The sequence below is a fragment of the Bos indicus genome, chromosome 29 (assembly GCF_029378745.1).
Source record: "Bos indicus isolate NIAB-ARS_2022 breed Sahiwal x Tharparkar chromosome 29, NIAB-ARS_B.indTharparkar_mat_pri_1.0, whole genome shotgun sequence".
Lineage (NCBI taxonomy): Eukaryota > Metazoa > Chordata > Mammalia > Artiodactyla > Bovidae > Bos > Bos indicus.
This window is the reverse complement of record NC_091788.1, coordinates 1,609,814-1,625,157: the sequence shown is the minus strand read 5'-3', so window position 1 is coordinate 1,625,157 and position 15,344 is coordinate 1,609,814. Positions and strand designations below refer to the sequence as shown.

Here is a 15,344-nt window from a genome sequence, read left to right as displayed (position 1 = left end):
AAGGTCGCAAAGTCAGACACTACTGAAGCAACTGAGCACACACACCCACATTACACATCTTGGCATGAAAACTGTGTTAATGAGGGATTTTCAATTTTAAAGTTCAGTCTATGGCAATTTTCTTCCATAGACTATCCCTCGATCCTCTCCTCATCCTTTTCAAAACAGTGTCACCTGAAAAGATATAATAAAGGTACATTTCAGGGTAAATTCAAGTTTTCGAAGTTCTTACTTGATAGCAGGGAGTCATGGAGTGGTGAGGAAGGGAGTGTTTAGGTCTTTGCACTTTAAGCCTTAAGTCTCACCTTAAAATGAAAACTTTATTCCTATTAAATTGAACAGGGTATTTCTAAACTATATTGAAATTTTCTTAGACTCTGTCACAGTATGTGAACTCTCATATACCTATGATTCGCAAGTCCTGCTCACATTCATTCATTCTTGTGAAAATATGGCTTTTAAATACATCTACAGTTACCTATGCAAGATTCTGACTGCTAAAGAAACCCACTCAACCTTAATTTTTGGATCGAATTTCAAGAGCACTAGACTTGAAGTATGGAGAAGGCAATGGCACCCCACTCCAGTACTCTTGCCTGTAAAATCCCATGGATGGAGGAGCCTGGTAGGCTGCAGTCCATGGGGTCGCTAAGAGTTGGACATGACTGAGCGACTTCACTTTCACTTTTCACTTTCATGCATTGGAGAAGGAAATGGCAACCCACTCCAGTGTTCTTGCCTGGAGAATCCCAGGGACGGGGGAGCCTGGTGGGCTGCCTTCTATGGGGTCACACAGAGTCAGACACGACTGAAGCGACTTAGCAGCAGCAGCAGACTTTAAGTAACATGATCTTGGTTCATAACTTAGCTGCACTTGAACTGAACCAGATGCATCTTCTTGGACATATTTTTTTTTTTATTCTAAGCCTTTGGTTCCTAATCTGCTAAAAGGAACTGTAATAACACCTGTTACACTTGTGTCACTTGGTACACCTGAGCAGATAAGGAAACAATGATCCTGAAAATACTTACCAATTTTTTACCAATGGTAACAAATTTCAGTGTGAGTGATATTAGGCATCCTGAAACTTCATTAAATTTCATTCCTAGTTTTATTCTCCCCTTCCTTGGGTCAGAATAAAACATTGACCTGTTCAGTTTAGACAAGAATAGAGAATATGACTAAGATTTACAGAATAACGGAAGGTTTCAAGTTAAGATAAAATGATCACTTTCTTCATTCAATCATAATGAGAGCTATGAAACACTTATTAGAGTTAATAACCTGAGTTACCTTACACAGTTCATTTATGAAGCTCAATTTGTGAGGAAACAGCAAATGGTTTTTTGAAATTCAGGTGGAATTGGATGGAGGAATTTGGGTCAGTATTAAATTCATGGCAATATTAAAATATTGGGCTCAGTGGTAAAGAATCTATCTGCCAGTGTAGGAGATGAGGGTTCAATCCCTGAGTTGGGAAGTTTCCTGGAGGAGAAACTGGCAACCTACTCCAGTGTTCTTGCCTGGGAAATCCCATGGACAGAGGAGCCTGGCAGGCTACAGTCCATGGGGTTGTAAAAGAGTGGGACACAACTTAGCAACTAAACAACAATATTAAAGTAGCCAATTAATGTTAATATTATGAAAGTGGAGTGCAAATAAAAACTTAAAGGATTAGAGATTAATCAACTGAAAGAACTGGGAAGGAATTCTGTCCTTAAAATAGATGCTAGAATATTTTTTTAAACATAAAATTTAAGTGCTTAAAATATCACTCATGGTAAATCAGTGGGAAAAATGTGTATATATGTGTATATGTACGTACAATATATATGTGTGTATTCTTTCCTATCATTTCTTTGACATCAGAACCATGTGACAGAGCTACTGCTGTCAACTTTAAAGAATAATCACAACCTTAAAACTTGAGAGTTATGTTTTATTTGGTGAGAATTTTTAGGACTTCAAGCCTGGGTGACAGCATCTTAAATGAACATCAAGAGATTTTGTTGTTGTTGTTGCTAAGTCATGTCTGACTCTTTTGCGATTCCATGGACCGTAGCCTGCCAGGCTCCTCTGTCCATGGGATTTCCCAGGCAAGTATCCTGGAGTGGGTTGCCATTTCTTCCTCCAGGGGATATTTCCCACCCAGGGATCGAATGAGTCTCTTACGTCTCCTGCATTGGCGGGCAGATTATCTACCACTGAGCCACCAGGGAAGCCCCTATCAAGAGATTATTGTTAATGAAAGGAAACCATATTTCCCAAGTTAAGGAATTTAGTGCTTTCCTATGTACGGGAAGATATAACAGTCTGGGCTCACTGAGCTCATTTCTTTTATATGCATCTCAGCTATCTGGGCCCAGTATTGTGTGTGTGTGTGTGTGTGTGTGTGTGTGTGTGTGTGTGTGTTTGCTCAGTGCTCATCTTAGGGAGTGGCTGCAGCACCCCACTCCAGTACTCTCGCCTGAAAAATCCCATGGATGGAGGAGCCTGGTGGGCTGCAGTCCATGGGGTCACAAAGAGTCGGACAGGACTGAGCGACTTCACTTTCACTTTTCACTTTCATGCATTGGAGAAGGAAATGGCAACCCACTCCAGTGTTCTTGCCTGGAGAATCCCAGGGACGGGGGAGCCTGGTGGGCTGCCTTCTATGGGGTCACACAGAGTCAGACACGACTGAAGCGACTTAGCAGCAGCAGCAGACTTTAAGTAACATGATCTTGGTTCATAACTTAGCTGCACTTGAACTGAACCAGATGCATCTTCTTGGACATATTTTTTTTTTTATTCTAAGCCTTTGGTTCCTAATCTGCTAAAAGGAACTGTAATAACACCTGTTACACTTGTGTCACTTGGTACACCTGAGCAGATAAGGAAACAATGATCCTGAAAATACTTACCAATTTTTTACCAATGGTAACAAATTTCAGTGTGAGTGATATTAGGCATCCTGAAACTTCATTAAATTTCATTCCTAGTTTTATTCTCCCCTTCCTTGGGTCAGAATAAAACATTGACCTGTTCAGTTTAGACAAGAATAGAGAATATGACTAAGATTTACAGAATAACGGAAGGTTTCAAGTTAAGATAAAATGATCACTTTCTTCATTCAATCATAATGAGAGCTATGAAACACTTATTAGAGTTAATAACCTGAGTTACCTTACACAGTTCATTTATGAAGCTCAATTTGTGAGGAAACAGCAAATGGTTTTTTGAAATTCAGGTGGAATTGGATGGAGGAATTTGGGTCAGTATTAAATTCATGGCAATATTAAAATATTGGGCTCAGTGGTAAAGAATCTATCTGCCAGTGTAGGAGATGAGGGTTCAATCCCTGAGTTGGGAAGTTTCCTGGAGGAGAAACTGGCAACCTACTCCAGTGTTCTTGCCTGGGAAATCCCATGGACAGAGGAGCCTGGCAGGCTACAGTCCATGGGGTTGTAAAAGAGTGGGACACAACTTAGCAACTAAACAACAATATTAAAGTAGCCAATTAATGTTAATATTATGAAAGTGGAGTGCAAATAAAAACTTAAAGGATTAGAGATTAATCAACTGAAAGAACTGGGAAGGAATTCTGTCCTTAAAATAGATGCTAGAATATTTTTTTAAACATAAAATTTAAGTGCTTAAAATATCACTCATGGTAAATCAGTGGGAAAAATGTGTATATATGTGTATATGTACGTACAATATATATGTGTGTATTCTTTCCTATCATTTCTTTGACATCAGAACCATGTGACAGAGCTACTGCTGTCAACTTTAAAGAATAATCACAACCTTAAAACTTGAGAGTTATGTTTTATTTGGTGAGAATTTTTAGGACTTCAAGCCTGGGTGACAGCATCTTAAATGAACATCAAGAGATTTTGTTGTTGTTGTTGCTAAGTCATGTCTGACTCTTTTGCGATTCCATGGACCGTAGCCTGCCAGGCTCCTCTGTCCATGGGATTTCCCAGGCAAGTATCCTGGAGTGGGTTGCCATTTCTTCCTCCAGGGGATATTTCCCACCCAGGGATCGAATGAGTCTCTTACGTCTCCTGCATTGGCGGGCAGATTATCTACCACTGAGCCACCAGGGAAGCCCCTATCAAGAGATTATTGTTAATGAAAGGAAACCATATTTCCCAAGTTAAGGAATTTAGTGCTTTCCTATGTACGGGAAGATATAACAGTCTGGGCTCACTGAGCTCATTTCTTTTATATGCATCTCAGCTATCTGGGCCCAGTATTGTGTGTGTGTGTGTGTGTGTGTGTGTGTGTGTGTGTGTGTGTGTGTGTGTGTTTGCTCAGTGCTCATCTTAGGGAGTGGCTGCAGCACCCCACTCCAGTACTCTCGCCTGAAAAATCCCATGGATGGAGGAGCCTGGTGGGCTGCAGTCCATGGGGTCACAAAGAGTCGGACAGGACTGAGCGACTTCCCTTTCACTTTTCACTTTCCTGCATTGGAGAAGGAAATGGCAACCCACTCCAGTGTTCTTGCCTGGAGAATCCCAGGGATGGGGGAGCCTGGTGGGCTGCTGTCTATGGAGTCGCATAGAGTTGGACACGACTGAAGGGACTTAGCAGCAGCAGCCTAATGGCTGCAGTATTATATGTATTGTTTCCCTTCCTGGTTGCCTTTAGGGCTCAGAAATTCACAGGTTCATGACTGTGACATCCTTGTTTACTAATATGGCAGGAATGTTCCATTTCTCAGTCATCAATTATTCTCAGAATTTAGTGAACAAAAGAATTTGGAATCAATCACTCAGAGTTCTGTTTGGGTTTCCCCACTTACGAGCTATTTCCTTCTCCCTCAAAGAGAGGTAACATTGTCTACTCCGGCTTATTTGAAGTTGTTGGAGGGACCAATGTGCTCCACCGGAAAGACAGATGCAGTTGCTTCTGTTAGAGCGACCAGAGTAGCTGAGCACAGAGCAATGCAGTTAAAGTAAATCCAGCTCTTTCCAGCTGGAGGGCACTTGGGCGACTAGAAAGGCAACTCTCTTTGTCCTAAGTCTATTTCTGGTCATCTTAAAAGTGGTTAAGAGCGGGGAACAGAAGTGAAGTGAAAGTCGCTCAGTCGTGTCCAAGTCTTTGCGACCCCATGGACTGTAAAGTCCATGGAATTCTCCAGGCCAGAATACTGGAGTGGGTAGCTGTTCCTTCCTCCTGGGGATCTTCTCAACCCAGGGATGGAACCTGGGTTCTTTACCAGCTGAGCCACAAGGGAAGCCCAAGAAGGTGAGGGGGCAGGGCAGAGGCCAGAGGCATTTAAGGAGGTTGGGTGCAGAACCCCTCTGCCCGCAGCTGTTTTAAACTTTGCTCTTCTGATCGTTGGTTCATTCATTCATCCGGCAAGCCCTCCTTGTGCGCCTGTCGGGCAGTGCAGTCCACGGAGAGGAAATGACCGAGAGGGCGGCCCCGGGGAGCCCCGCGGCTACTGAGCCGGCACCAAACCAGGACTGCGGGCGGCGCGGGCTCCCCCAGTCCGTCCCCTCCCCCTTCCGCTCCCCGCCCCGCGCCCCCGAGCCCCTCCCCCCCGCGGCGGTTCGCGGCCGCGTCTCCATGGCGACCGCGGGCGGCGGGCTGCAGGCGGGCCCGGCGGCGGGTGCGGGCCCTCGCGGCTGCCAGAGGCCCGGGCGCTCCCACTCTAGGGGCCTCGGACCCGGAGAGCGCGGCACAGCGCAGGTAATCCCCCCGGAGCCCGGCCCGTCCCGGCTTGTCCCGGGGCCCTAACGGGCTGGCCGAGCTTGAGGTGTGGGCGCGAGCGCGGGGCGGGTGGAGACAGGCTTGGTCCGATTTTGCGAGTTCAGGACAGGTTCGCTCTAAATTGGAAGGTCTAGGTTCTAGGTGTGTGACTTTGGGCGAGTCACCTGGCTCGTCTATCCTGACTTTCCCTGATGTTAAAGTGAAGGATTTCAGAACCTAGAAAATCAACTCATTCCACCTGAACGGGTCAAATTTCTGTTCCCATTTCTGCTCCTTGCCCTTCCGCTCCCTCGCAGTTTTGGATCTCTCTTAAATTCCTTTCAGGGTGGCTTAAGCCTGCAAGTTTTCTCTTTCTACCACCTTGAATGCGGTTTAACGTTCATTCAGAGAAGTTGAAGTGGATTTCAATACTTGACTATTTATCCTCATAGGTTATGTTTTAATTAAAACTTTGTTACTGGGAAAAAACTCTTTTCTTTCACTTTAGGCAAGTACTAACATCCTTATTTTGTTAAAAGGGTGAGCAGTGCCTACAAAGCCACTGAGGAACTGGAAGATTTCAGTCTGTGAGCAGTTCTTAACCTTTTTGTCCTAAATCTCATGGTATACTCACTGTAACCGAACCCAGACAGGGACAAAGAAAGAGTCTATTCAAACAATGGCAAACCTTTAGAGGACCCACAAGGAAGGAAATCTTGAGTACGTTCAGCTGAGAGTGGCCTGGAGCAGGAATTGGTTTTACTTACCTCATGTGCTGGCTCTTTGCGGAGTACCTGGCACGAAGCTGTTGTTCAGTAGATAGTAAATGAATGTTCATCTCAGTCAGTAGGATCTATTTCAACTCACCACTAAGCCAGTGTCATAAATACATGTGACACACACACCTGCACACACATGTGCAAGTTTCTACATTTTGTTGGAACCAAGAGCTACTACACTCAGAAAAACTCATAGAAAAACATGGTTTGCCAGTAGCAAAATTTTCTTGTTTTAGAGGTTAATAATGTGAGCGTTTAAGGAATCTAGATCATTTTTCCCCCTCACAGGTTTAAAAATCAAGAAATACAAACCAGATGCAGCAGTTTCTTGACATGGAGAACCAAACCCATAATACATTGGGGTAAGTGCTGAGACATTTCTTTTGAATGAGTTGGTAATTAACAATGCCAAAATCTCCCTGATGGCATGTGAATTTGGAAATCTAGTATTAATGGAGGATGTAGCAATTTTTGGTGAGGAGGCTGAGAGAAATAATTAAGAATCTATAGTTTGAGTCTTTCCAGTTTTGACTATGGATCTGTACTCAGAAATCACCATTTTCCATCTTTTAGTGAATGTCTCCAGTGTTTTGGGGTGATGGGTACCCACATGGGCCTCACATGCTCTTGCGTTTCCACAATGCAACAGCTTCCGGCTGGCTTGCTCCTTTTCTGCTGTACTGAGTGTCCAGGCACCCTCTAGGCTTGCTCTTGACAAAGTGAAAGTGAAAGTCACTGTCGTGTCTGATTCTTTGTGACTCCATGGAATTCTCCAGGTCAGAACACTGGAGTAGGTAGCCTTTCCCCTCTCCAGGGGTTCTTTCCAACCCAGGGATCGAATCCAGGTCTCCCACATTGCAGGGAGATTCTTTATCAGCTGAGCCACAAGGGAAGTTTGCCTTTGAAACGGGACTCAAAACACACAGCTCCCAGACAGATTTGTGTGTGTGTTAGTCACTCAGTTGTGTTGGACTCTGTGATCTCACGGGGCAGGCTCCTCTGTCTACGGGATTCTCCAGGCAAGAATACTCAAGTGGGTTAGCATGCCCTTCTCCAGGGGATCTTCCTGACCCCGGGACTGAACCTGGGTCTTCTGCATCGCAGGCAAATTCTTTACCAACTAAGCCACCAGGAAGCTCCTCAAAACTGCAGCATGAACTGGTATTTTCTCAAAAGTTTCAGGAAGCAATAAGGAATAGAGTTTGTATGACATCTGCCATTGTAAAAAAGTAAATTCTTTTTGACAAATGTCTGTCCTGACCCCTTCCCTGCCACCAGCATCATAAAGATTCCTCTTTCTACTGTTTCATTAGCCAATTGACCACCAGTTGAGCCCCCAGAACTTGGAGGGTGGGGGGAGCAGAGAAAGTAAGGGCGGGATCGTGGTTACCATATGCTTGATATTGACCGTGACCATGACACTAGTCAAACCACTCCAGGTATCTCACTTTCAGTTATTCTGCTCAGACCGTGACTTTGACAACAGGCTAAAGCAAAGCTGCACAAGTCTGGATAATAAGCTATGCCTTATAAACTTCTACAGCATACTCCTCCTCAGAACAGCCCTCATTCTACAATAGAATTGAGTGTATTAGAAGTTGGTATACTCTTAAGTTCTTGTTGACAAAGAGACCCCCAAATACGGGGTTTTAAAAAAGACTGAGGAGTATTTCTGTTTCATATACAAAGTCAGAGATGAATAGACCAGGGCTGGTAGGGCAGCTCTGCCCACCTCACTACATGATTTCCAACTCTGGGCCCAAAATGATTGCTTTAGGTCCCACCATCATGACCGTGCTCCTGCCGGAGGGAAGGGGAAAGAGCAGGAGGAGAGAGGAAGACCAGTCCTCCTAGAAGTATGACCTGGAAGTGGCAAGCCTCACTTCTGTTCACTTCCCATTGACCAGAGCTTAGCCCTGGGCAAGACCTAGCTGCAAGGAAGGCTGAGAAATGTGGTCTCTAACTGGGCACCCGTGTAGTCCGTTAAAGTTTAGAGGAAGTATAATGAAAGGAGTGAGAGATGGTAACCCACTCCAGTATTCTTGCCTAGAAAATTCCATGCACAGAGGAGCCTGGCAGGCTATAGTCCATGGGGCTGCAAAGAGCTGAATGCTACTGAGAAACTGAGCACACACACACTCAATGAAAGGAAGAAGAATGGATATTAGTGGACAGCTAGCAGCCTCTGTCACACTGAATTTAGAAAGGTAGAAAGAAAGAGAAATAAAGCAGGAGCTTGCCCTAGAATACACAGCTGGGTTACTGGAGGAGGTAGGATTTGATTTCAGATAAGTCCGGCTCCAATCCCAGCATTCCTCGCTGCACTGTAAGTGGATGGCAGAAAGACGTGGGGAGTGGCCTGCCTGGTGTCCGTAGCACAGCCAAAGTAGGATTCTGGATTGAGAGGGGGTAGACCCCTGGTATGACAATGGCACTGAAGGCTCAGATGCAGACTGAAGGTCTTAAACCTCGGCTGGGTATCAGATAGCACTTCACTCCTGCAAATCTGAGGCCATGGAGACTGCTATTTCTCATCATTCATTCTTTTGGGAAAAGGTATGGAAGACTGACCATATGCCAGGCACAACACTAAGCTCTCTGATTCATACAAAGGCCTTTAAGGAACTCAAAACTTAGTAGGAAACCATAGAGCTTGTCTGGGTACAGTGTAATTGCAAACCAGAAGTGAATGAGAATTACTGCAGGTTTCCATGTGGAAGCCACAGCTCACCACAGCAGACATGGGAGCAGACCTCCTTGAGCATGGTCTCCAAAGAATGGACAACCAGGTCGGCTTTGCCTCTGTCCCGTACACTATTGAGAAATATGTAAAAATTTAGATCATGAAGATAATGAAACCTCATTCATCAGGGATGTAGAATGTGCATATCAAACGGTGTCACCTACATAACAGTAGGTGTTTCATGGGGCAACCTTCATTTGACAAACATGTATCTAAAGTCTATGATGAGCCAGTCACTGGTCTAAGCACCAGAAAGACAGTGGTGAACAAAGCAGAGACCACTCCTTCAAGGGCTTTGTACGTTAGTGGGAAATATAAGCATGTTTCATGTGGCGATCAGATCAGATCAGAGCAGATCAGTTGCTCAGTTGTGTCTGACTCTGTGACCCCATGAATCGCAGGACGCCAGGCCTCCCTGTCCATCACCAACTCCCGGAGTTCACTGAGACTCACATCTATCGAGTCAGTGATGCCATCCAGCCATCTCATCCTCTGTCGTCCCCTTCTCCTCTTGCCCCCAATCCCTCCCAGCATCAGAGTCTTTTCCAATGAGTCAACTCTTCACATGAGGTGGCCAAAGTACTGGAGTTTCAGCTTTAGCATCATTCCTTCCAAAGAAATCCTAGGGCTGATCTCTTTCAGAATGGACTGGTTGGATCTCCTTGCAGTCCAAGGGACTCTCAAGAGTCTTCTCCAACACCACAGTTCAAAAGCATCAGTTCTTCGGCACTCAGCCTTCTTCACAGTCCAACTCTCACATCCATACATGACCACAGGAAAAACCATAGCCTTGACTAGACGAACCTTTGTTGGCAAACTAATGTCTCTGCTTTTAAATATGCTATCTAGGTTGGTCATAACTTTCCTTCCAAGGAGTAAGCGTCTTTTAATTTCATGGCTGCAGTCACCATCTGTAGTGATTTTGGAGCCCAGAAAAATGAAGTCAGCCACTGTTTCCACTGTTTCCCCATCTATTTCCCATGAAGTGATGGGACCAGATGCCATGATCTTCGTTTTCTGAATGTTGAGCTTTAAGCCAACTTTTTCACTCTCCACTTTCACTTTCATCAAGAGGCTTTTGAGTTCCTCTTCACTTTGTGCCCTAAGGGTGGTGTCATCTGCATATCTGAGGTTATTGATATTTCTCCCGGCAATCTTGATTCCAGCTTGTATTTCTTCCAGTCCAGCGTTTCTCATGATGTACTCTGCATACAAGTTAAATAAACAGGGTGACAATATAGGAGGAAGAATAAACAGGCTGAGGACGGGGAAATGGACGGTGAATGGGGTGGTCACTCACGGATTCCCTGGTAAGGTGGTGTTTGAGCAGAGCTTTATGTCTGTGAGAAGAAAGTTCCCAACAGGAGGAACAGAAAATGCAAAGGCCTCAGGTGGCAGCTTTTACACAGAGCATTTATGACGTGCGTGAGCCATTGTTCTGTGACCTCTGGCTTATAACAGGGTTTGGTTTTTGTTTATCCAAGATTTCCTCCCCAGTATAGGTGTTTGTGCCATAATAATCAACTTGAACTCCTTCTAAATGAAACGATCACATTTAAGTTTCCCCTTCTTATTTTTTGAGTGGTGTGCCCAGGACATAAATAATTATAGAATGAGTGAAAAAATCTGATTTTTATAAGAGAACCACGTCTACATTCTTCTTTTTTTCTATTATTCCTGAATTTCTACTCTTGTTACTTTGTCATTTTATGTTTTATTTTACTTATCTTGCTCTGATTTCTGAGTTGAAAATATGATTCAGTTATTTTCATGATTTCTGGTTTTCATGATTTCTTTGAATTACATAAGCATTTAAAGCTGGAGTTCCTCTTGGGCTCAGCTTTGCTGCAGGCCATAGGATTAGTGTACCCACTTTCATTTTCTTAAATTGTCTATTATTTCAAGTTTGACTTCCTCTTTGACTCAGTAGATATTTGGGAGATATAATTTCCAGATATAACTTCAGGTTTTAATTATTTTTTAATTCATTACTTTTTAACCCCCCTACATCTATGGTCATAGAATATGACCTTTATGATATTTTGGTTTCATAAAGATTATTCTTATGATCTGTTGTGTGATCAACTTTCATAAATGTCCTTTAGGCGTTGAAAGCAAATATATATTCTCTTTTGCTTAAGAAAAAAGGTTTTAAAAGTTTTAGATATATAATCAAACTGTTTAATTGTTACATTCAAATTGTGTGCCTTTCAAATTCATTATTACCTTTTTGTCTATTTGAGCTGTCACATTTTAAGAAAGATCTTTACTATAATTGTGATTTTTGTCCAATTCTTCTTGTATTTCAGATAGTTTTTATTTTATGTATTTCCGTATTCTGTTGCTCAATATATTGAGGTTCACGGATGTTATGTCTTCTTGGTGTATTGTATGATTTAGCCGTATAGAATATCTCACAAATATAAGTGAATGGTTTCTATTTGAATTTTACTTTTTTGTTGCTGCTATTGCCATCTCTGTTTTCTTTTTACCTTGCTTTAGCCTGTAATAGCCTTGTTCATCCCTTTTATAAAGGACAAAATTCCATCTTCTCCTCCCTTTGTGGGGAAAAACCTCAGTTCTTCCCTGCTGTGTCTGTCTTCCCTGTGTGCCTCCTTTACCTTCATAGAAACACTTCACCTCTGACACTTGTCACCATATATATGGATGTTTCTGGCCCAGCCAAGCAATTCTCTGGAACACAAGCTGGGAGTCCTACAATTCAACTTGATTCTGACACTGTCTATGCAGAAATAGCATTAGACCCAGCAGGCTGAGGGCTTGGTCCTACAAGACTTCCTGCCGCCCTCTTCAAACTCCAGTTGCAAGTCCAGGTTGTCATCTGTGCCTCTGACCAAACAGTTATAGATGACCCCCTCCCTGGATTTGATTAATTCGCTAGAATAGCTCACTAACTCGGGGAAACACTTAACTTTAAAATCTTACTTTCATCCAGTTTATTAAAGGATGCAGACGAGCATCCAGATGGAAAGGGTGCATAGGATAAGGTATGTGGAAAGGGGTGTACTGCTGTCCCAGCACCTACACCTGCTCACCGACCCAGGAGCTCACTAAACCCTATCAGTTCAGTTCAGTTCAGTTGCTCAGTTGTGTCTGACTCTTTGTGAGTCCATGGACTGCAGCACACCAGGCTTCCCTATCCATCACCAACTATGGAGTTTGCTCAAACTCATGTCCATGGAGTCAGTGATGCCATCCAACCATCTCATCCTCTCGTCCCCTTCTCCTCCTGCCTTTGATCTTTTCCAGCATCAGGGTCTTTTCCAAGGAGTCGGTTCTTCGCATCAGGTGGCCAAAGTACTGGAGCTTCAGCTTCAGCATCAGTCCTTCCAATGAATATTCAGGACTGATTTCCTTTAGGATGGACTGGTTGGCTCTCCTTGCAGTCCAAGGGACTCTCAAGAGTCTTCTCCAACACCACAGTTCAAAAGCATCAGGTCTTCAGTACTCAACCTTCTTTATAGTCCAGTTCTCACATCCATACATGACTACTGGAAAAACCGTAGCTTTGACTAGGTGGACCTTTGTCAGCAAAGAAATGTCTCAGCTTTTTAATATGCTAAGTTGGTCATAGCTTTTCTTCCAAGTAGCAAGCATCTTTTAATTTCATGGCTGCAGTCACCATCTGCAGTGATTTTGGAGTCCCCCAAAATAAGGTCTGTCACTATTTCCACTGTTTCCCCATCTATTTGCCATGAAGTGATGGGACCAGATGCCATGATTTTCGTTTTTTGAATGTTGAGTTTTAAGCCAACATTTTCACTCTCCTCTTTCACTTTCATCAAGAGGCTCTTTAGTTCTGCTTCACTTTCTGCCATAAGGGTGGTGTCATCTGCATATCTGAGGTTATTGATATTTCTCCCGGAAATCTTGATTCCAGCTTGTGCTTCATCCAGCCTGGTATTTCTCATGATGTACCCTGCATATAAGTTAAATAAACAGGGTGACAATATACATCCTTGACATACTCCTTACCCAATTTGGAACCAGTCCGTTGTTCCATGTCCAATTCTAACTGTTGCTTCTAAACCCTATACTTTGGAGATTTTCGTAGAGGCTTCATCATGTAACCAGGATTGATTAGTAATTCCTTTTTCAGCCTATCTCCCTGTTCAAGAGAATGGAGCGGGGAGAGGTGGGACTAAAAATTCCAAACCTCTCATAGTGACTTGGTCTTTCAGGAGACCAGCCGTAATCCAGGAATCATCTAGGAGCCTGCCCAGAGTTGCCTCATCAGATCAAAAGAAACTCCTGTCACCCAGAAAATTACTTGGGTGTCAAGAACCAAGGTCTAAGACCAATATTAGAGCAAAGGATGCCCCTAGTGTTCTTATCACTTAGGAAACTGCAAGGGTTTTAGGAGCTCTGTGCTGGAATCGGGTATAGAGACTAATATATATTTTCTATTATCTCATACCCTCATTTTCAATCATTTTTTTAAATATTATATGTGTTTCTTATAAGTAGCATATGGTTAGATTAATGCATGTATACACCTCAGTTGGAAGGTCTTTGCAATTAAAGAGAGGATTTTTTTTTTTAATTTATTTATTTTAATTGGAGGCTAATTACTTTACAATATTGTAGTGGTTTTTGCCATACACTGACATGAATCAGCCATGGATGTAAATGTGTTCCCCATCCTGAATCCCCCTCCAACCTCCCTCCCCATTAAAGAGAGGGTTTTATAATCATTAATATATTAACATTGGATCCATTTTGCTTTCCCAATATTTACTAGTCTTATCTAGCTTTCTTCTTTGTCTCTTACAAGTTCTATATCCTAGTTTACACATTGTTAATTTACATTTTTTTACAAACATTTAAAATTGGATTCCTCTTCTGGCTTCCCGAATTTTAATTGTAACTTTGACCTCTCTCAACCCTGGTAAGACTTCACCTTTAGTACTGTTTTTGCTTCTGCATTTGCTTATTCCACCTCCAAGAAATAATCTGGATTTCTAGTCCTGATGACTATTAACTTATATATAAATGATTACATATAGGATAATGTTAATTATTTTATTCCTCTTTTAAGAATTCTCTTTAGCAGCTATAAATTTGATTGCATTGATTATTACTATTTTATAGAATCTTCCTTGTTCTTAATTTAAACTTTTTAAAATTCATTTTTAATTTGACTAAAGTACTTCCTTAATAAAGTACTACTTTAATAAAAATGACCAGAGGTGGTATACCTCTTAGTTTTTTTCATGTCCAGATGTCTTCTTGTTCCTCTCATACAGGAACTCTGTAAGAGTTATTAGTCCCATGGTCTTGAAGTGTAAAGTGTTACATGGAAAGTCCAATACCAGTCTCATTTTCTCTTGGGTTTTTTTTTTTTTTCCCTTTCTTTCTTTTTTAGCATCTTGAGAATTATGGGATTTCTGTTTATCCTTGGAATCTACAAATTTACCAGGATAGCTTTCTAGGTATAGATCCATTTCAATCCCTTCAAAGCATTTGGTGAGCACTTTTATTATTAAAGATTCAAAGCTTTTCAGCACAGTGAATTTTTCTTCTGTTTCTTTGGTTAATAATTCTCCCCATCTTGTTTCATTCTCATCTCCTAGAACACCTATATCTTTTTCCTTTTTTTCATAATTTCCATCATTTTATCGTTTGCTCTATGTTCTGGGGGGATTTCTTCCATTTTCTCATTTTTATTTCAGCAATGATTGCATTCGTTTTTTGTTTGTTTGTTTGTTTTGCTTCTTTTGAGATTTTGAGTATTGACAATAATGTTTTTATTTCCAATATTTCTTTTTTGTATGTTTATTTCATTGTTCCTTTTACTTAGTAAATTGCTTTTCTTTATTAATATAATACACCATTGACTCATTAAAAATACAAATAGAAGTGTTTGAAGTGATCTCTTCTTATATTAACTCCTTTATAGTCAGTCATTCTGTGGGGTGTAACTCTGGTATATTTCTCTACATCCTGCAATTTGTCTCTTTCCAAACCCCAACTGCTCCCAGCCCAGCCTTTCTCCCAACCTCTGCTACTCTCAAAGAGAAATCAATTAGGTTTTCCCAAGAAATCAGTCCGCCAATTACAGTGCAGCTACAACTTGCTGAGGGCTCAGCGTAACCACGTCCAATGTGCTGTGTAGTCT

At 42.3% G+C, this 15,344-nt stretch overlaps 1 protein-coding gene across 1 annotated transcript in view; it reads left to right on the top strand.

Moving 5' to 3' along the window:
- Positions 1–5,564: 5,564 nt before the first annotated feature.
- Positions 5,565–15,344, top strand: part of DEUP1 (deuterosome assembly protein 1) — a 141,967-nt gene continuing 132,187 nt past the window's right edge. The window contains exons 1-2 of the mRNA XM_070783241.1: positions 5,565–5,683; positions 6,751–6,824. Coding sequence (XP_070639342.1) covers positions 6,778–6,824 — 47 coding nt within the window. The 5' untranslated portion in view covers positions 5,565–5,683; positions 6,751–6,777. The remainder of the gene's footprint in view (positions 5,684–6,750; positions 6,825–15,344) is intronic.